Source organism: Panthera onca, chromosome B4 (assembly GCF_046562875.1).
Source record: "Panthera onca isolate mPanOnc1 chromosome B4, mPanOnc1 haplotype 2, whole genome shotgun sequence".
Classification (NCBI taxonomy): domain Eukaryota; kingdom Metazoa; phylum Chordata; class Mammalia; order Carnivora; family Felidae; genus Panthera; species Panthera onca.
The window spans coordinates 58,182,778-58,205,243 of record NC_138345.1 but is presented as its reverse complement, the minus strand read 5'-3'; the positions used below and the strand labels follow the sequence as shown (position 1 = coordinate 58,205,243).

The 22,466-nt window shown below is 37.4% G+C and overlaps 1 protein-coding gene across 7 annotated transcripts in view; it reads left to right on the top strand.

Annotated features, from left to right (window-relative positions):
* DNAI7 (dynein axonemal intermediate chain 7) overlaps positions 1-22,466 on the top strand; it is a 76,926-nt gene that overhangs the window by 4,118 nt on the left and 50,342 nt on the right. For 2 of the 7 annotated variants that reach the window (XM_060658126.2, XM_078450004.1), the window contains one exon: positions 20,668-20,749. The exons of the other annotated variants lie outside the window; for them this stretch is intronic. In XM_060658126.2, the coding sequence (XP_060514109.2) occupies positions 20,668-20,749 (82 nt within the window). The remainder of the gene's footprint in view (positions 1-20,667; positions 20,750-22,466) is intronic. 7 annotated transcript variants of the gene reach the window in all.

The window sequence follows — 22,466 nt, the reverse complement described above, 5'->3', positions numbered from 1 at the left end:
TTTAGTTTTTACATGTACCTAGATTTGGGGCTTTTTATTAGTTGTGCTCTAGAAAATGTTAGATTCAGAACTCCTTTTCTTTCTTCCAGATAAACACAAAAATTTAGTTACAAAACTTTAAAAGTGGACCCTAAGGTAATAGGTCTTTAAGGGAATTGTATAGTAATGCATACTTGATTTTCTTTTGTACTTTGTAGAAATTTAATTTAATTTAATTTAATTCAAGAAATTGAATTTAATTAGGGATGTCTAGGATGCCTTTTTCTTTTTTCATTGAGTAGATTTTAACTTTATTTTTATTTTTATTTTTATTTTGAGAGAGACAGAGACAGTGTGAGTCGGGGAGGGGCACAGAGGGAGGGAGAGAGAGAATCCCAAGCAGGCTCTGTGCTGTCAGCCCAGAGCCCCATGTGGGGTGAGCTGTTCAAGGTCAGGAGCATGTCATTTATTTTTATGTTCATAGCGTTTAGCTCAGTGCCTGGCACATAGTAGACATTGAATCAATATTTGTCTAATGAATATGTGAAACCCCATGTACCCTGCCACCATTTAAAAACACCTCAGGCTTTGACTATTTAAAGGCAATGCTTATCTAAATGTATGTATTCAATATTTACACTATTAAACATTGCTTCAAGACATACTGTTGAGTGCCTCTGTGTTTACTTCTCTCAGTCCCTTGGACTCACTACCAACCTGGTATTGTTTTAAGGGCTATGGATATAACTGAACAAAATTTATGAAGGCTCAGGACACATTCTCATGGAAATATTCTGGAGGACTACAATTATTTGTATGTGGGTGTATAATAGTTTATTGGTTTGTGTGGATTTTCATTTTTGGCTTTAGATTGTGAAATTTTAGAGGCATTGTTTTCAATGTGAAAACTCATTGTTCCAAATGATTTGGTGCTTAATTGTGTATGCATGGATGCTACATAAATACTTCTATATTCTTTTATTCAGAGTGTTGTATCCCTTAGAGAATCGTGATAGTAAGCCTGTGAAATTTGAGACCAAACGTAAGGAGTAAATCTCTCCCTTTTTATTTATTCTATTCTTAAAGATTGTGGTTGGGGATGAATTGAGTCTGTAAGTATAGTTAAGAAAACATTGAAAGATATGTTTTATTCTCTCTGATTTGTCACAGATTTTTTAAGGGAAAAGTAATATATGCACATGGTACAAAATTAAAATAGCATAAGAACCGGAAAATTTCTCTTACTCAAGACTAGAAAAACTATTGCATGTCGTTTCATTAAATTGTCTTAGCATTGAGAAGTACACACACATCCTTTTCTCCCCACAGATGGGAGTATCCTGCAGCTTCTCTTTATCACTTAATGAGACTGTATTTAATATATTCTAGGATACTCATCTTTTTACACTTTACTAAAATTGAGATGTATCTATATCATCTTACAGTCATCGTAGTCTTGGATTGACATCCATTTCTTCCAGAGAGGATGTTTGCTTCTGTCAGTCACATGGGCTTACTCACAACCTGATACTACTTTAAATTCTCTGCTTGTGAGTTTTTGGACCACACTAATGGTATGAGTCAGACAGCAAATCCACATGAACTGGCTTGTGGCTTAAATTTTCAGGGATTTTTTTTTTCTCTTTCTATTCATTTTCAGGATTGAGATCTGTAAGTTTTCTTGCTGTATCTTTCTGTGTTGTGAGTTCATTTCTCTTTACTCATATCCGGCTTTATACAGGCATCTCCTGTTAGACTTCCATCTTGGGCATTCCCTTTTTTGGTAGTAATTTAAAGGTACATTACATCTAATGGCATCATAGTTTGGATAGAATAAGTATGTCTTTGGAAACTTTTTCTTTCAGCACATTGAGATAATGCCACTTCTTTTCACAGCTGCATCATGTTTCATTGAAAATATGTACTCTGATTTTTATGTTGTTTATTTGTTATTTGTTTGTTTATGTTATTTTTTGCTACCACAAATAAGGTAGGAATGAAGATCTTGTATTTAAGGCCTTGCAGAAATAGGGAAGAATACTTATTTCATTGATTTAGCAGTGTTGTAGACATTAAGAGAACAGGAGCAAGAGAGAGTCCCTGATCTCATGAAGCTTACATTCTTTTTTTATGCAGCTTTATTGAGATATGATTGACATATAACATTGTGTAAGTTTAAGGCATACAACATAACGATTTGATATACTTATATATTATGAAATTATTACCAAACTAAGGTTAATTACACATCCATCACCTCATGTAATTACCAGTGTGTGTGTGTGTGTGTGTGTGTGTGTGTGTGTGTGATGAAAACATTTAAGACCGACTGTCTTAATTTGTTTCAAATACACAATACAGTATTGTTAACTATAGTCAGCATGCTATATAGTAGATCTCCAGAATTTATTCATCTTATAACTAGAAATTTATACTCTTTGACAGATATTTGCCCATTTCCCCCATGGCCTAGCCCCTGGAAGTCACCAATTTATTCTATTTCTACAGAATACATAGCTTTCTATAGAATATATAGCTTTTTTATTTTTTTTATTATTTATTTATTTTTTTTATAAATTTTTTTTAATGTTTATTTATTTTTCAGATGGAGAGAGACAGAGCATGAATGGGGGAGGGTCAGAGAGAGGGAGACACAGAATCTGAAACAGGTTCCAGGCTCTGAGCTGTCAGCACAGAGCCCGACGCGGGGCTCGAACTCACGGACCATGAGATCATGACCTGAGCCGAAGCCGGCCGCTCAACCGACTGAGCCACCCAGGTGCCCCGAATATATAGCTTTTTTAGATTCCACATGCAAGGGAGATCATGTGGTGATTATCTCTGACTTACTTCACTTAGCATAATGCCCTCATTTCTCTATGTTGTCACAAATAGCAAAATTTTCTCCTTTTTTATGGCTGAATAATATTCCATTTACATATATTTATCCATTCATCTGTGGATGGATACTTAGCTTGTTTCCATGTCTTGCCATGCACATGGGGGTGCATATATCTTTTTAGATAGTAGTTTCATTTTCCGAAGTTTACATTATGTCTGGGGAGGAGAATTGAAGAAATAATATAATATTGGGGCACTTGGGTGGCTCAGTGGGTTAAGTGTCTGACTTCTGCTCAGGTCATGATCTCATGGTTCATGAATTCGCGTCCCGTGTTGGGCTCTGTGCTGACGTCTCAGAGCCTGGAGCCTGCTTCGGATTCTGTGTCTCCCCCTCTCTCTGCCCTTCCCTCAACTCCCTCTCTGTCTTTCTCTCTCTCTCTCAAAAATAAACATTTCAAAAGAAGGAAAAAAAGAAATGATATAGTATCAGCATTGAAAATACAGAAAACAAAGAAAGGGGTCAGTAAGAAATGTGGGGTAGGGGATAATGCTGATGCTATTTCATACAGGATGTTAAGGAAATTAAATAGAGACCTAGAAGAAGCAAGGGAGTTGCTTAATTAGTAATAGTTATCTAGGGGATAAGCATTCTAGAAAGAAGAGACACATATTGCAAAAATAGCCTAGTAGACCATAGTGAAATGTTTGGCTTTTATTCTGAGAATGGTGGATAGCCTGGTAAAGTTGTAGGGAGAAGAGTGACATGGTCTGATTTACATTTTTAAAAGGTGAGAGGAAAATTCACTGTAGGGAAGCAAGAGTAGAAGCAGGAGGACCAGTTATGAAACTATTGCAGCAGTCTAGATTAGAAGTCTTTTCACTGAAATTAACCTACTTCTACACGTAAAGAGTACTCTCAGAGATACACAAAGGTTTTCTAAGGATGCTAGGACACAGATAGTTTTATGGAAATCAATTTCCAGATCATCAACTTCCATATTTCCCCTTTCCTGGGGAAAAAAAAAGATCTGTCTTGAAGTCCTGCCTTTTCACAATTACCCTTTTGCTTTACAAAACAAAACATATCCAAATCTTAGCGGTTCACTGCGCCAGGGCCTGGACTATGAAACTAAGGGACAAATCAGATATGGATGTTGGTAAAACTCTCTCTAATCAAGTTACCAAGGGACATTTTGTCTTTTGTGGCAAAATGTGGCATCAGAGGTATTGAGATATTCTGGATTTCTTATACATTGTTATCTTGAATTGTGGAACTGATAATAATTTTTAGTGACAATACCCATGAGATTATTGTGATATGATGATGCTAAAAACCCTCTCACAATGTAATTTATTTACTTATTTATTTTTAACGTTTTATTTTATTTTTTGAGAGACAGACAGAGTGAGGGCAGAGGAGGGGCAGAAAGAGAAGGAGACACAGAATCCAAAGCAGGCTCCAGGCTTGGAGCTGTCAGCACAGAGCCTGATACGGGACTCGAACCCACAGGTGTGAGATCATGACCTGAGCTGAAGTTGGATGCCCAACCAACTGAGCCACATAGGTGGATGCCCCTGTAATTTATGGATAAAACATCCAGACTCCAAAAATAATATTAATTTTTTTAATGAAGAGAAATTAAAGGTATCAACAAAAATGTAAATAAGCTTAATATTTTTACATAGACCCTAAAGATGCTTGTGAAACTTAGATAAATTAGAATTATCTGTTGCAAAAGCTAGGAAAATTGTACAAGACTACAGAAAAGGTACACTGTTAAAAGATCTATCACTGCATTTATATCAGTATTTTTTTTCAGAAACCACTGTACTTCATAGAATACATGAAGTAGCAGAAGACATTAATTAGATAGTAGGGGAGAATTGCAATGCAGATTGGTGAATGCATAGATGATTCCAGTTGTTCCCAGCTAATAATTACGACTGTTCTTCCAGTAAAGAAAATAGCATTATTAATGAAATTTTGATATTTGAATTCTTTTTAGTAATACAACTTTAGTAGTACAACAATAAAAAAAAAGATATTTCACAGGACTTAGAATAGTTTTATTTGAACTTATTTTATTTTAATAGGTTAAGAATGGTGCCTGAGTACCACCAGCCATAGAACTATAAATAGTAGGCAAAGGTGGGGATGGGGGGGACTTAGTGTTCACATCTGTACTTTAAATCCTATTTTAATTTTAGAACGCTATACATATGTTCCCCAAATTACAGTGGTTCTACTTGTGATTTTTCAACTTTATGATGGTATAAAAGTGATACATATTCAGTAGAAACCATTCTTCGAATTTTGCTCTTTTCTTGCACTAGTGATAAGTGGTACAATACTCTCTCATTCTGGGTAGCAGCAGTGAGACACGGCTCCCAGCCAGCCACGTGATCACAAGGTTAAACAACCAAAGCATTTATAACCATTCTGTACCCATACTCCCATTCTGTTTTTCACTTTCGGTACAATATGCAATACATAACGTGAGATACTCAATACTTTATTATAAACTAGGCTTTGTGTTAGATGATTTTGTCCAATTGTAGGCCAATGTAAGTATTCTAAGCGCTTTTAAGGTAGGCTAGGCTAAACTCTGATGTTTGGTAGGTTAGGTGTACTAAATGCATTTTTGACTTAACCATATTTTCAACTTAAAATGCATTGACCAAGATGTAACCCTATCTCAAGGAAGATCTGTATTCACAAACAGGCTCAGGTTGCCTAAAATTTGAGTCCTGGTTTCTATGGAATGTTCAGTGTTGACCCTAAAATATAAATGGTGTTAAGTTCAGAACATTAAAATTACAGCTTTTGAAAACAATGTGTGAGGAAATCAATTCATACCTGGCTCATTATAAAACATAAGGTAGTCTGTCATGGTGATGTGTATTAACACATTTATTTGTACTGAAAAATGAAGTCAGACTGAATGTGATAGGAAGTAATTGTGATACGGCCCATTGGCTTAACTTTGAAGGCTGGGTTTTGCTAATTAGGTAAATAGATTTTTAAAAAATACTTTGAAATCTGCAGTTGCAAAGTTTCAATCAATTTAAAGGAAGTGCTAAGAAAAAGTAATTTTATCAAAAATATTATTTTGGTTTTTTCATTTCTAGTAATATTGGGCTTAAGTTTTTTTGGATCAAACTTTCTGCTAAAAACAATAAATAATGCTGACTAAAATATGTACATATAGATCAAAACTACCATCTTAAAAGCAAGTAAGATTTGATAAGATAGTAAGAAATTATCAGGAGAAAACCTAAACAACCAAAGAAGTAAGGGAAGCACTTAAAACTTTTTATCATGACAGCATTTGCAGAACTGAGCAAAACTTGAGCTCTGGTCTTAACAGCAACAGTGGAAGCCAAAGACAATGGGATGGTCTTCAAGGTACTGAAAGCAAATAAATGTCAACTTAGAATTCTGTATGAGCTCAAATCGCTTTCAGAAATAAAGGTGAAATAAAAATATTTTCTCAGGCAAAAACTGAGTTTGCCACCTGCAAAACACATTATATGTGTAAGGTATAAAACAATAATCAAAATAACATGTAGGTTTAAAAAATAAGATACAGGACAACAAACAACCCAAAATTTTTATCAGTTGCTGAATAGGTAAACAAAATGTCGTATATCCATACAATGAAATCAGCCATAAAGTGGTAGTATTGATACATACCATAACATGGATGAACTCTGAAAACATTATGTTAAGTGACAGAAGCCAGTCACAAAACACCTCAAACTGTAAGATTCAAGTTATATAAAATGTCCAGAATAGGCAAATCTATTGAGAAAGTAGATTAGTAGTTTCCTTGAGCTGGGGGGTTGAGAGAAAATGGGAAGGGATGACTGCTAATGGCTATGGGATTTCTTTTTTGAGGAGTGATGAAGATTGATTATGGTGGTGGTTGTACAACTCTGAATACACTAAAAGCCACTGAATTGTACACTTTAAATGGATGAATTGTATGGTATGTGAATTATATCTGTTATAATTACTGTTATAAAAAGATACATGACAGCAATAACATATAATCTAGGTAGGAGGAGTATAAATTAAGATGTGCTAAAGTCCTTGTACTGTTTGGTAGTAGGATAAATATATTCTTTTTTTTTTTTTAAGTTTAGTTTAGTTTAGGGAGAGAAAGAGAGTACAAGCAGGAGAGGGCAGAGAGTGAGAGAGACAGAGCAGACTCCAGGCTCTGAGCTATCCACACAGAGCCTGATGCGGGGCTCGAACCATGAACTGTGAGATCATGACCTGAGCTAAAGCTGGACGTTCAACCAACTGAGCCACCCAGGTGCCCCTTAAGTTTATTTTTGAGAGGAGAGAGAGTATGCGAGCAAGGGGAGTGGGCAGAGAGAGAGAGGGAGAGAGAGAATCCCAAGCAGGCTCTGTGCTGTCAGCGCAGAGCCTGATGCAGGGCTGGAACCCACGAACTGTGAGATCATGACCTGAGCTGAAATCAAGAGTTGGACTCTTGGGGCACCTGGGTGGCTCGGTCAGGTAAGCATCCAACTTTGGCTCAGGTCATGATGTCACGGTTCGAGCCCTGTGTCGGGCTCTGTGCTGACAGCTCAGAGCCTGGAGCCTGCTTTGGATTCTGTGTCTCCCTCTCTCTGCCCCTCCCCTGCTCATGCTCTGTCTCTCTCTCTTTCAAAAATGAATAATAATAATAATAATAATTTAAAAAGTTGGACACTTCATCAACTGAGTCAGCCAGGCGCCCCTAAATGTATTCTTATATTTGGTATATATGTTGACTTTCTAGGACAGTCACTGAAATGATATAAACAGATATATAACTTCCAAATTAGTAAAGGGAAAATAGTATATTGACCCCCCCAAAAAAAGAAATCCATTGAAAAGGTATCAAGAATGAATACAAAAAGAAGGCACAACACCCCAAAATCAAAAATCAAAAGGGGAAGATTGCCAGATTGGATAAAAAATAAACTCCAACAATAATCTTTTAACAAACACCATCTAAAGAATAAAGATACAGAAAAGTTTAAGATGATGGAAAAAGATATGCTATGCAAATACTAGAAAAATGAAAGCTGATATTGCTATATCAATATTAGACACAATAGATTTTTTAAACCAAAAGTAATTCTAGAAACGAAGAGGGCCATTTTGTAATGATAAAGATTTGACTAACCAAGAAAATATAATTTGTATATAAGTTTGTATATATACAAATATATAATTGAAATATGCAATTCACAAATTCAGAGATCAGCAGAAATAGACAAGTCCACAATCATAGTGGAAGATTTCCTCCTTCAGTAACTGATAGAACAACTATTAAAAAATAAGTAAGGATTTAGAAGATTGGAACAACATGATGAACAAATCTAATGAAGTAAACATTTAGAACACTGCACTCAACAACTAGAGAATTTTAAACACATTTTCCACAAAATTGGCAATGTACTGTGACATAAACATATTCTCAGAGTTCAAAAGATTGAAACAGTTCAGAGCATGTATTATAACCTCAATGAAATTAAGCTTTAAAGAAATCAAATCAGTTATAAACAGGAAGATCCAATATGCTGGGAATTTTTTAAACTTTCTAGTGTGTCAAGAAGTAAGATAATGGAAGTCAGAAGATACAAGTCAATGATAAGGAAAATACTTGAAAATTTGTTGAATGTATCTAAAACAATACTTACAGAAAAATGTATAGCCCTAAATACTTGCAGAAGAAGAAAAAAGACTAAAACATTAAGCATCCTCTCAAGAAGTAACAAAAGAAGGGGCGTCTGGGTGGCTCAGTCGGTAAAGCGTCCAACTTGGGCTCAGGCCATGATCTCATGGTTTGTGAGTTTGAGCCTCGCGTCGGTATCTGTGCTCAGAGCCTGGAGCCTGTCTTCGGATTCTGTGTCTCCCTCTCTGTCCTTCCCCTGCTCGCACTGTCTCCCCCCCACCACCCCCTGCACCCCTCCTCCCCCCCCCCGTCTCTCTCTCAAAAATAAAATAAAACATAAAAGAAGTAACAAAAGGAAAATTCAAAGTAAGGAGGGAGGGAAATTATAAAGATCTAGAAAAATTAATGAAATAGAAGACATACAATGAAGAGAATCAATAACCTCATATCCTTCAGGTCCTCAAAGAAATGTTACCTTCTCCTTGAGGCCCATCCTAACCACTCTGAAATTGTAATTCATCCCTTCCCTAACTATCCCTGCAGTCTGGAGCCCCTTTGTTTTCCTCCATAGCACTTTCATCCTCTAAAATGTTTTATAACTTATTTTCAAATTTTATTTATTGTTTTTGTCTTTCTCTTCCTATTTGAATATAAGCTCATAAGTACAAAAGATTTTTGTCTGTTTACTGGTATATCTCAAATGCCCATCACATGTTATATTCTCAGTGTTTCTTAAAATAATTGAATGAACAGGCCACAACTTATTTCTTTGAAAATGCTGATAAAATAGACAATCCGCTGGTAAATTTTATCAAGAGGGACGAAAGGCATAAATAATGAATATTAGGAATGAAAAGGGAAATATGACTTTAATAATAAATTACATTATTTGAATAGCTTTATGTGTCACTAAGTTAGAAAATTTAGATGAATTAGACAAATAGCCAGGAAAAAAAAAAAAACTTAAACTGTTTCATAAGTAGAAAACCTGAGTAGTCCTATAATCATTTGAAAAGTTACATCAAGTGGTTAAAAATCTTCCCAGAAAGAAAATTCTAAGTCTACAAGTGTTTGTTAGCTAGTTCTTCATTCAAAGATAAATAAGTAATTTCATTTTTATACAAATTCTTCTAGAGTATAAAGAAAGAGGTAACACTCCTAATTCATTTTTAGTTACCTGGGTATCCTGAGAATAGTATGAGAAAGGAAAATTGAAGCTCATTCATGAGCTTAAGTACAAAATTTCTAAAGAAAAGGTTAGGAAGCTCAATCTGGAAGTATATAGAGTGATAATAAGTTATAACCCAATTCAGTTTATCTCCAGAAGGCAGAATTGGTTTAACATAGGAAATTAAATGAATGGAATCAGATTGAGTTGGAAATTCAATTACTATACATTACCATTTAATATGTTAAAGGGCACTTCCTTAGCCTGATAAAGGTATTGAGGGGAAAAAAACCCCAAAAACTAAATCCAACTACTAGAGAAACAAAAGCACTGAAACTAACAAACATTGATTTGTATAATGATTATGGGAGTATAAGTTGAAATACTTTGGAAAGGTCATCTTCAATAAGGTTGAAAATGCACATATCGACCAGTTTTACTCCTAGCTATACACTGTAGAGAAACTCTTGCAAATGGACACCAGGATGCATACACTTGAAGGTTTATAGCAGCATCATTTATGATGGTAACAAGTTAGAAACCATCCAATATCTATCAGTATAAAAATGAGTTACTATTCAGCAGTGAAAATATATAGCTAGAGCTATATCCATCAACATGGATGAATCTTACAAGCCGTAACACGTATCCAAAGATCTAAAACATACAAAAGGACAACTATTGTATTATTATACTTATGTGAAATATCTAGAGTAGTCAAATTCAGAGACAAAGTGGAATGGTGGTTGTCAGGGGCTAGGGTCACAGGAGGAAGGGGAGTTAACGTTTGATGGATACAGAGTAACAGTTTGTAACATTAAAAAAGTTCTGGAAATGGGTGGTAGTGATGGTTGTACAACAGTGTAAATGTATTTAATACCACTGACCTGCACATTTAAAAATGGTTAGAATTGTAAACTTTATTATATGTATACTTTACTATAATAAGTAAATTATAATCGTATACATAAAGTATAATTGGATTTATATAAAGTTCAAAAATAAGCAAACTATATTGTTCAGGAATATGTGTAACTTTAAAGAAAAAACAAGATAGGAGCACCTTGGTGGATCAGTCAGTTAAGTATCTGACTCTTGATTGCGCCTCAGGTCATGATCTCATGGTTCGTGAGTATGAGTTCTGCATCTGGCTCTACACTGACAGTGTGGAACCTCCTTGGGATATTCTCTCTCTCTCTCTGTCTCTCTGTCTCTGCCCCTCCCCTGCTCATGCATGCATTCTCTCAAAATAAATGAATACATTTTTTAAAAATTAAAGGGAAAAAATGACAATCTTAACAAATGTCAATGATTATCTCTAGGTGCTCTTTTTTTGGTAAATCAATGTAATTTTTGGTATCTGATATGGGAAGGATGCAAAGAACTGCATGAGATAGCCGTTACAAACCTGTTTTCCACTGGCTTTTAAATATAAATCAGATTTCTAATTTCTTCTATTTGTAAAAATTAGAATCCATCTGAATCCTTGTTTCATTCAGCAATAGCTAATATCTATCCATGGATCATGAGCAATTTCATGTTTGCTTACCAAAATTTGTAATATAATATGCTGCTTGGTTCATTTGTATACTGAAAATAATTATGAGATTAAATCCAGAGCAAATTTTTTATTACCCAGAAACTTAGAGGCAAGGAATTAAATATTTAAAATTTTTGTACATACTTTTGTAACAGATAAATATGATCAACAAAAGTTTTTCAAGTATATTACATTAGGATAAGGTTCTGTGAGAGAAGTCGAATGAAATATGAGGTCAAAGAGAAAAAGGATTAAAGTTTTTATTAAAGAATCTTGTTCATATTTTAAAAAATAGATGATATTGGCTATTCAATCACTATGATATGTAGATTGTATTGGATGTATTTTATATAGTGATGAATATATTTTAGAAAGAGATGTAAAAGTTTTATACTGGAAAGTACATTTGTAGCTATTTAAGCTTATGATGAAAAGTTTTCAATGCCAAGTTAAAAATGTGTGAAGGGGAGTAGTTGGCTTTTCAAAAAAATTTAAAATTTAAAATTAAAAAAAATTTAAAATGATTTTTTTTTTTAATTTATTTTTGGGACAGAGAGAGACAGAGCATGAACGGGGGAGGGGCAGAGAGAGAGGGAGACACAGAATCGGAAACAGGCTCCAGGCTCCGAGCCATCAGCCCAGAGCCTGACGCGGGGCTCGAACTCACAGACCGCGAGATCGTGACCTGGCTGAAGTCGGATGCTTAACCAACTGCGCCACCCAGGCCCCCCTAAAATGATTTTAAAAGTTACTGATTAGCCATAGCTGAAGCTGAAGGAGAAGCCAGAAAAGAAGTCTGCAGAGGAGGGACCTATGAGAGAAGAAGCAAAATCAGACAGTTGTAACCTAAAGGCCTAATGAAAAAAAAAATAATTCAAGAAGGAAGAAGACTTGGTCAAATGATGATGACAGATGGGTAAAATGAGGGCTGAAAATTGACCATTAGCATTGGAAACATGGCAATCTTGATTCCTTGACAAGAGAGGTTTTAATAGATAAATAGAAATGAAAGCCTGACTGGAGTGGTCCATGAAGAAAATGGGAAAGTGGAAGCAGTTAGGCAAGTCTTTTTTAGGTCGTCTCATATAAAGGGTAACAAAATTGGAGCAGAAGATGGAAAGGGATGTGAAATCTAGGGAGGGAGAAATTTATGAATAACTACAGGTATTAATTACAGGAGCCAAGTCTTATTAAATAGGCAATAAAGGATAAGATCCAGTGTAACATCGGCAGATTCAGCCTTAAATAGCAGAAGTATGTTACATGAGATCATAAATCATAATGGGAGGGAAGGCAGATAAAGATAGGTACAAAGATTTGGGCATGGAACCAAGATTATTCTAGAGTTTCTGGTGATATGAGAGAGAAGGTCAACAGCCGAGAGCAGGAAAGAGGAGAGTATTTTGCAGGTTTGAAGAGTGAGAAGAATGAAATAGTAGTAGGAATACTGGATGGTACAAAGTCTGTTTAAAATTTGTGTTAATAAATTTGCGCTCATGTATTTTTCTCTGGCAAGTTTCAGCTGCTTATATTACTAATGCATAATAAATGGAGAATTGAGTTTCACTAGAACTAAGAATTTGCCAGCAGACCTTCTCAGAGGGACAGAGAAATAGGGGAGGTGGAAATATATAAAGTAGTGATTATGTGATGAGCTGTGAAATCTAACCTGGGTAAAGAAGTGAAGGTATGAGGGGGTTGATAAACAAGGAAGACATGATAGGGCTAATGGATTGGAGATTCCAGTGGAGCATTCTGCAGTAGGTGAGCCAAAAAGAGAAGATAGTCATCCAAAAGTCTGTATATTCCAAGGATTAACCACTCTATTGATTGCTAAATTTAGATAGTCCTCTTTTCTTTCTATACTTTCCTTTAGGGAAAATGGAGGGGAGGTGGTTACCACCAAGATAGTTCTCAAACTTGTATTCTGTAGCCCTGATCTGTTTGCTAAACCTCAGTTCCCCAAGTTCAGTGTCTGTAAACATTGCCTGGATGCCCTGCTAGCACTTCATATTAATTATACTCAAACTCCTTTCAACAGTGTTTCTTTCAAATTTGCTTGTTCTAGACTACAGTTTTTCTTTTTGACTCTTCTTTAACTCATTCCTCTCCTTGTCTCCAGTTTTAGTTATATCAAATAAGTTAGTTGATATAATATTTATTGGACCCATTCTCCTATCAGTATTTACAGTCATGACTTTAGTTTTAGTAACTACTCTTAATAGTCACTCAAATGGTATCTTCTTCATAATCATTTTTTCCTAATACAAGGTTAGTTTTTTAAAATTGTATTCTTTTTTTTAACATATGAAATTTATCGTCAAATTGTTTTCCATACAACACCCAGTGCTCATCCCAAAAGATGCCCTCTTCAATACCCATCACCCACCCTCCCTTCCCTCCCACCCCCCATCAGCCCTCTGTTTGTTCTCAGTTTTGAAGAGTCTCTTAGCTTTCACTCTCTCCCACTCTGACCTCTCTTTTTTTTTTTTCCTTCCCCTCCCCCATGGGTTCCTGTTAAGTTTCTCAGGATCCACACAAGAGTGAAAACATATGGTATCTGTCTTTCTTTGTATGGCTTATTTCACTTAGCATAACACTCTCCAGTTCCATCCACATTGCTACAAAGGGCCATATTTCATTCTTTCTCATTGCCACGTAGTACTCCATTGTGTATATAAACCATAATTTCTTTATCCATTCATCAGTTGATGGACATTAGGCTCTTTCCATAATTTGGCTATTGTTGAGAGTGCTGCTATAAACATTGGGGTACAAGTGCCCCTATGCATCAGTACTCCTGTATCCCTTGGGTAAATTCCTAGCAGTGCTATTGCTGGGTCATAGGGTAGGTCTGTTTTTAATTTTTTGAGGAACCTCCACACTGTTTTCCAGAGCGGCTGCACCAGTTTGCATTCCAGCAAGAGGGTTCCCGTTTCTCCACATCCTCACCAGCATCTGTAGTCTACTGATTTGTTCATTTTGGCCACTCTGACTGGCGTGAGGTGATATCTGAGTGTGGTTTTGATTTGTATTTCCCTGATGAGGAGCGACGTTGAGCATCTTTTCATGTGCCTGTTGGCCATCCGGATGTCTTCTTTAGAGAAGTGTCTATTCATGTTTTCTGCCCATTTCTTCACTGGATTATTTATTTTTCGGGTGTGGAGTTTGATGAGCTCTTTATAGATTTTGGATACTAGCCCTTTGTCCGATATGTCATTTGCAAATATCTTTTCCCATTCGGTTGGTTGCCTTTTAGTTTTGTTGATTGTTCCCTTTGCTGTGCAGAAGCTTTTTATCTTCATGAGGTCCCAGTAGTTCATTTTTTCTTTTAATTCCCTTGCCTTTGGGGAGGTGTCAAGTAAGAAATTGCTGCGGCTGAGGTCAGAGAGGTCTTTTCCTGTTTTCTCCTCTAGAGTTTTGATGGTTTCGTATCTCACATTCAGGTCCTTTATCCATTTTGAGTTTATTTTTGTGAATGGTGTGACAAAGTGGTCTAGTTTCAATCTTCTGCATGTTGCTGTCCAGTTCTCCCAGCACCATTTGTTAAAGAGACTGTCTTTTTTCCATTGGATATTCTTTCCTGCTTTGTCAAAGATTAGTTGGCCATACTTTTGTGGGTCTAGTTCTGGGGTTTCTGTTCTATTCCATTGGTCTATGTGTCTGTTTTTGTGCCAATACCATGCTGTCTTGATGATGACAGCTTTGTAGTAGAGGCTAACGTCTGGGATTGTGATGCCTCCTGCTTTGGTCTTCTTCTTCAAAATTACTTTGGCTATTTGGGGCCTTTTGTGGTTCCATAGAAATTTTAGGATTGCTTGTTCTAGCTTCGAGAAGAATGCTGATGCAATTTTGATTGGGATTGCATTGAATGTGTAGATAGCTTTGGGTAGTATTGACATTTTGACAATATTTATTCTTCCATCCCATGAGCACGGAATGATTTTGCATTTCTTTATATCTTCTTCAATTTTCTTCATAAGCTTTCTATAGTTTTCAGCATACAGATCTTGTACATCTTTGGTTAGATTTATTCCTAGGTATTTTATGCTTCTTGGTGCAATTGTGAATGGGATCAGTTTCTTTATTTGTCTTTCCGTTGCTTCATTATTAGTGTATAAGAATGCAACTGATTTCTGTACGTTGATTTTATATCCTGCGACTTTGCTGAATTCATGTATCAGTTCTAGCAGACTTTTGGTGGAGTCTATGGGGTTTTCCATGTATATGTCATCTGCAAAAAGTGAAAGCTTGACTTCATCTTTGCCAATTTGATGCCTTTGATTTCCTTTTGTTGTCTGATTGCTGATGATAGAACTTCCAACACTATGTTAAACAACAGCGGTGAGAGTGGACATTCCTGTCGTGTTCCTGATCTCAGGGAAAAGGCTCTCAGTTTTTCCCCATTGAGGATGATGTTAGCTGTGGGCTTTTCATAAATGGCTTTTATGATGTTTAAGTATGTTCTTTCTATCCTGACTTTCTCAAGGATTTTTATCAAGAAAGGATGCTGAATTTTGTCAAATGCTTTTTCTGCATCGATTGACAGAATCCTATGGTTCTTATCTTTTCTTTTATTAATGTGATGTATCACGTTGATTGATTTGCAAATGTTGAACCAGCCCTGCATTCCAGGAATGAATCCCACTTGATCATGGTGAATAATTCTTTTTATATGCTGTTGAATTCGATTTGCTAGTGTCTTATTGAGAATTTTTACATCCATATTCATCGGGGATATTGGCCTGTAGTTCTCTTTTTTTACTGTGTCTCTGTCTGGTTTAGGAATCAAAGTAATGCTGCCTTCATAGAATGAGTCTGGAAGTTTTCCTTCAGTTTCTATTTTCTGGAATAGCTTGAGAAGGATAGGTATTATCTCTGCTTTATTTTTTTAATTTTTTTTAACATTTATTTATTTTTGAGACAGAGAGCATGAACAAGGGAGGGTCAGAGAAAGAGGGAGACACAGAATCTGAAACAGGCTCCAGGCTCTGAGCTGCCAGCACAGAGCCTGACGGGGGGCTCGAACCCACGGACCGTGAAATCATGACCTGAGCCGAAGTGGGACGCTTAACCGACTGAGCCACCTAGGCGCCCCTATTATCTCTGCTTTAAACGTCTGGTAGAACTCCCCTGGGAAGCTATCTGGTTCTGGACTCTTATTTTTTGGGAGGTTTTTGATAACGGATTCAATTTCTTCACTGGTTATGAGTCTGTTCAAGCTTTCTATTTTCTCCTGTTTGAGTTTTGGAAGTGTGTGGGTGTTTAGGAATTTGTCCATTTCTTCCAGGTTGTCCAGTTTGTTGGCATATAGTTTTTCATAGTATTCCCTGATAATGCTTGTATTTCTGAGGGATTGGTTGTAATAATTCCATTTTCATTCATTATTTTATCTATTTGGGTCATCTCCCTTTTCTTTTTGAGAAGCCTGGCTAGAGGTTTATCCATTCTGTTTATTTTTTCAAAAAACCAACTCTTGGTTTCATTGATCTGCTCTATAGTTTTTTTTAGATTCTATATTGTTTATTTCTGCTCTGATCTTTATTATTTCTCTTCTTCTGCTGGGTTGGGCTGTCTTTGCTGTTCTGCTTCTATTTCCTTTAGTTATGCTGTTAGATTTTGTATTTGGGATTTTTCTTGTTTCTTGAGATAGGCCTGGATTGCAATGTATTTTCCTCTCAGGACTGCCTTCGCTGCATCCCAAAGCATTTGGATTGTTGTATTTTCATTTTTGTTTGTTTCCATATATTTTTTTTTTTTTTTTTTTTTTTCAACGTTTTTTTATTTATTTTTGGGACAGAGAGAGACATAGCATGAACGGGGGAGGGGCAGAGAGAGGGAGACACAGAATCGGAAACAGGCTCCAGGCTCCGAGCCGTCCATCAGCCCAGAGCCTGACGCGGGGCTCGAACTCACGGACCGCGAGATCGTGACCTGGCTGAAGTCGGACGCTTAACCGACTGCGCCACCCAGGCGCCCCGTGTTTCCATATATTTTTAAATTTCTTCTCTAATTGCCTGGTTGGCCAATTCATTCTTTAGTAGGATGTTCTTTAACCTCCATGCTTTTGGAGGTTTTCCAGACTTTTTCCTGTGGTTGATTTCAGGTTTCATAGCATTGTGATCTGAAAGTGTGCATGGTATGATCTCAGTTCTTTTATACTTATGAAGGGCTGTTTTGTGACCCAGTATGTGATCTGTCTTGGAGAATGTTCCATGTGCACTCGAGAAGAAAGTATTCTGTTGCTTTGGGATGCAGAGTTCTAAATATATCTGTCAAGTCCATCTGATCCAATGTATCATTCGTGGCCCTTGTTTCTTTATTGACTGTGTGTCTAGATGATCTATCCATTGTTGTAAGTTGGGTGTTAAAGTCCCCTGCAATTACCACATTCTTATCAATAAGGTTGCTTATGTTTGTGAGTAATTGTTTTATATATTTGGGGGCTCCCGTATTCGGCGCATAGACATTTATAATTGTTAGCTCTTCCTGATGGATAGACCCTGTAATTATTATATAATGCCCTTCTTCATCTCTTGTTACAGCCTTTAATTTAAAGTCTAGTTTGTCTGATGTAAGTATGGCTACTCCAGCTCTCTTTTGACTTCCAGTAGCATGATAAATAGTTTTCCATCCCCTCACTTTCAATCTGAAGTTGTCCTCAGGTCTAAAATGAGTCTCTTGTAGACAGCAAATAGATGGGTCTTGTTTTTTTATCCATTCTGATACCCTATGTCTTTTGGTTGGCACATTTAGTCCATTTACGTTCAGTGTTATTATAGAAAGATACGGGTTTAGAGTCATTGTGATGTCTGTAGGTTTCATGCTTGTAGCGATGTCTCTGGTACTTTGTCTCACAGGATCCCCTTTAGGGTCTCTTGTAGGGCTGGTTTAGTGGTGATGAATTCCTTCAGCTTTTGTTTGTTTGGGAAGACCTTTATCTCTCCTTCTATTCTAAATGACAGATTTGCTGGATAAAGGATTCTCGGCTGCGTATTTTTTCTGTTCATCACATTGACGATTTCCTGCCATTCCTTTCTGGCCTGCCAAGTTTCAGTAGAGAGATCCATCACGAGTCTTATTGGTCTCCCTTTATACGTTAGAGCATGTTTATCCCTAGCTGCTTTCAGAATTTTCTCTTTATCCTTGTATTTTGCCAGTTTCAGTATGATACGTCATGCAGAAGGTCGATTCAAGTTACGTCTGAAGGGAGTTCTCTGTGCCTCTTGGATTTCAATGCCTTTTTCCTTCCCCAGATCAGGGAAGTTTTCAGCTATTATTTCTTCAAGTACACCTTCAGCACATTTCCCTCTCTCTTCCTCCTCTGGAATACCAATTATGCGTAGATTTACTAGTGCATCACTTAGTTCTTTAATTTTCCCCTCATACTCCTGGATTTTTTAATCTCTCTTTTTCTCAGCTTCCTCTTTTTCCATAATTTTATCTTCCAATTCACCTATTCTCTCCTCTGCCTCTTCAATCTGAGCTGTGGTTGTCTCCATTTTATTTTGTAGCTCATTTATAGCATTTTTAAGCTCCTCCTGGCTGTTCCTTAGTCCCTTGATCTCTGTAGCAAGAGATTCTCTGCTGTCCTTTATACTGTTTTCAAGCCCAGCGATTAATTTTATGACAATTATTCTAAATTCACTTTCTGTTATATTGTTTAAGTCCTTTTTGATCAGTTTGTTAGCTGTCATTATTTCCTGGAGATTCTTTTGAGGGGAATTCTTCCGTTTCATCATTTTGGATAGTCCATGATGTGGTACGGAACTACAGGGCACTTCCCCTGTGCTGTCTTGAATAACTCGCGTTGGTGGGCGGGGCTGCAGTCAGACCTGATGTCTGCCCCCAGCCCACCGCTGTGGCCACAGTCAGACTGGTGTGTGCCTTCTCTCTCCCTCTCCTAGGGGCGGGATTCACTTTGGGGTGGCGTGGCCTGTCTGGGCTAGTTGCACACTGCCAGGCTTGTGGTGTTGGGGATCTGGCGTATTAGCTGGGGTGGATCGGCAAGGTGCACAGGGGCGGGAGGGGCAGGCTCAGCTCGCTTATCCTTCAGTGATCCGCTTCGGGAGGGGCCCTGCTGCACCAGGAGGGAGTCAGACCCACCGCCGGAGGGATGGCTCCGCAGAAGCACAGTGTTGGGTGTTTGCACGGTGCAAGCAAGTTCCCTGACAGGAACTGGTTCCCTTTGGGGTTTTGGCTGGGGGATGGGCGAGGGAGATAGAGCTGGCGAGCGCATTTGTTCCCCGCCAACCTGAGCTGTGTCATCCGGGGCTCAACAACTCTCCCTCCCGTTGTCCTCCAGCCCTCCCACTCTCCGAGCAGAGCTGTTAGCTTATAACCTTCCAGATGTTAAGTCCTGCTTGCTGTCCGAACACACTCCATCTGGCCCCTCCGCTTTTGCAAGCCAGACTTGGGGGCTCTGCTTGGCCGGCGGGCTGCCCCTTCGCCCCGGCTCCCTCCTGCCAGTCCGTGTAGCACACATCACCTCTCCGCCCTTCCTACCCTCTTCCGTGGCCCTCTCGTCTATGCTTGGCTCCAGAGAATCCATTCTGCTTGTCTTCTGGTGGTTTTCTGGGTTATTTAGGCAGGTGTGGGTGGAATCTAAGTGATCAGCAGGACGCGGTGAGCCCAGCATCCTCCTACGCCACCATCTTCTTCCAAAATCCTAAAATTGTATTCTTAATAGCCATAGCCCTTCTCAAAACTTTTAGGAGGTTTCCAGTTCTTTTAAAATAATGTCCGACCTCTATAGCATAGGCTCCAACCTTCTTTTCCATTGTCATTTCTATCACCTTTCCTTGGAATCTCCCCAGTGTCCATGAACTTGTTGGCCTTTCCAGTGCTATCCCATCTCCATATCTTATTGCCTGCATTTCCCTCTTCTTGAGATAGGAAATACTCTTCCCTGCATATTTGCATGTTAAAATCTTCTGGGCACAAACTTAAATACTACCTGCTCTATAAAAATTTTACTTCATTCCAATTGTTGAAAATAATCTCTCCTTCCTCTAAACTTAAAAATGACTCTCTGTATATCTGTTAGTCATAAAAATATTTTTAATTATTATAGGCATGTAGTAGTATTAAAACTGTTTTTACATATATTTTATTTTAATCCTTACAACAATAAAATGAGGTCTTATTTAGCACCATTTTAAAGATGTGGAAACTGGGAATAAGAAGCTTATTTAAGTTGTATACTATTAATTATATAATAATTAAATTGTCACCATCACTGTTGCCTTTTAATAACTTTGCTTATTTTTCTTACTTGTTTCCATACTTTGTCCTCAATACATTAAGGCAAGGCTTTGTACAGGATAAGTAGTCTTCATTTGAATGAATGAAAGACTGGATTCATGGAAGTAAAAGTATTTTTCATAATTACTATTTGAGAGGTATGTATTTTATGCATTTGAGAGATATGTATATTAGTAGCCTTTTTTTATGTTATGACATTTAAGTCTGCCAGGAAGAAGAAAATCACCAAAGCTGAACGGTTAAAGCAGCTACAGGAGGAGGAGGAGAGACGGCAAAAAGAGGAAGGTACAAAGTACATAGTGATACTATTTTCACATGCAGGGACTTAAACAATAGTTGATATTTCTATATTCCCATCAATATTTTTAAAAAGAATTTTCAAAATTCTTCAATTTTTCAAATTTCATCTGTTTATTTTTTAATTTTTAAAAAAATTTTTTAATGTTTATCTTTGAGAGAGAGAGACACACACTGTGCGAGTGGAGGAGGGACAGAGAGAGAGGAAGACACAGAATCCTAAGCAGGCTTCAGGCTCTGAGCCGTCAGCACAGAGCCCTACGTGGGGCTCGAACCTGCAAACTGTGAGATTATGACCTGAGCTGAAGTCAGACCCTTAACCGACTGAGCCACCCAGGCGCCCCAAATTTCATCTGTTTTTTATTTTTATTTATTTTTATTTTTATTTTTATTTTTAATTTTTTTTTAATGTTTATTCATTTTTGAGACAGAGAGAGACAGAGCATGAATGGGGGAGGGTCAGAGAGAGAGGGAGACACAGAATCGGAAGCAGGCTCCAGGCTCTGAGCCGTCAGCCCAGAGCCTGACGCGGGGCTCGAACTCACGGACACGAGATCGTGACCTGAGCTGAAGTCGGACACTCAACCAACTGAACCACCCAGGCGCCCCTCATCTGTTTTTTAAATAGTTATCTGCTATTTAAAAGGTACCCAGAAAGTTTTGTTACTATACATCAATCACTTTGAGATATATCTTGAAGTGGAGTTGCCAGATAAAATACAGAATTCCCACGGAGGGGCACCTGGGAAGCTCAGTTGGTTAAGCATCCAACTCTTCGTTTAAACTCAGGTCATGATCTCAGAGCCATCTTATCGAGACCCACAGAGGGCTCTGTGCTGACAGTGTGGAGCCTGCTTGGGATTCTGTCTCCTTCTCTCTCTCCCTCTCTCTCTCTCTCTCTCTCTCTCTCTGCCCCTCCCCAGCTCTTGTGCATGCTGTCTCTCAAAATAAATAAACATTTAAAAAAAGTACAGAATGTGCAGTTATGTTTGAATTTCAGATAAATAATAGATGATTTGGGATAATTTGTTCCATGCGATATGGAACATACTTAACCCCCCCCCCCCCAAAAAGGCTATTTATTTATCTGAAATTCAACTTCATCTGAGCATCTTGTATTTTTATTTGCTAACTCTGGCAATCATGTCTTGAAATGTTTATGTTTACCTATGAAATTAGGGGCTTTGGTGCTAATTCTACAGTACGGATTCTGAAACTTAAATTCATTAAATATGGGAAATAGGAAATAGACACTAACAAGAAATGCACAGAACAGCCTAAGTTATTATAGTTTAATAATATGCATTTGCCAAATTTAATCATTTGTAAAAAAAAAAAGTAAATTAAAAATTAATAAAAATATCTATTATTTAAAATAACAAAAAGAGATTTAAAAAACCGGTATACCTTTTAGCATCAAGAGCATGTGTGGGAGTGCCTGGGTGGCTTAGTTGGTTTAGCATCTGACTCTTGATATCGACTCAGGTTGTGATCCCTCGGTTGTGAGATGGAGCCCCACCTCAGGCTCCACATACAGGGTGGAGCCTGCTTGGGATTCTCTCTCCCCTTCTCTCTCTGCCCCTCCACTGCTTGTGTGCTCTAAATAAATAAATAAATAAATAAACAAATAAATAAATAAATTTTTTTTTTTTTTTTAAAGAACCTGTGGATTCAAATTCATGTTTTAAAAGTCTGTCCACAGCTC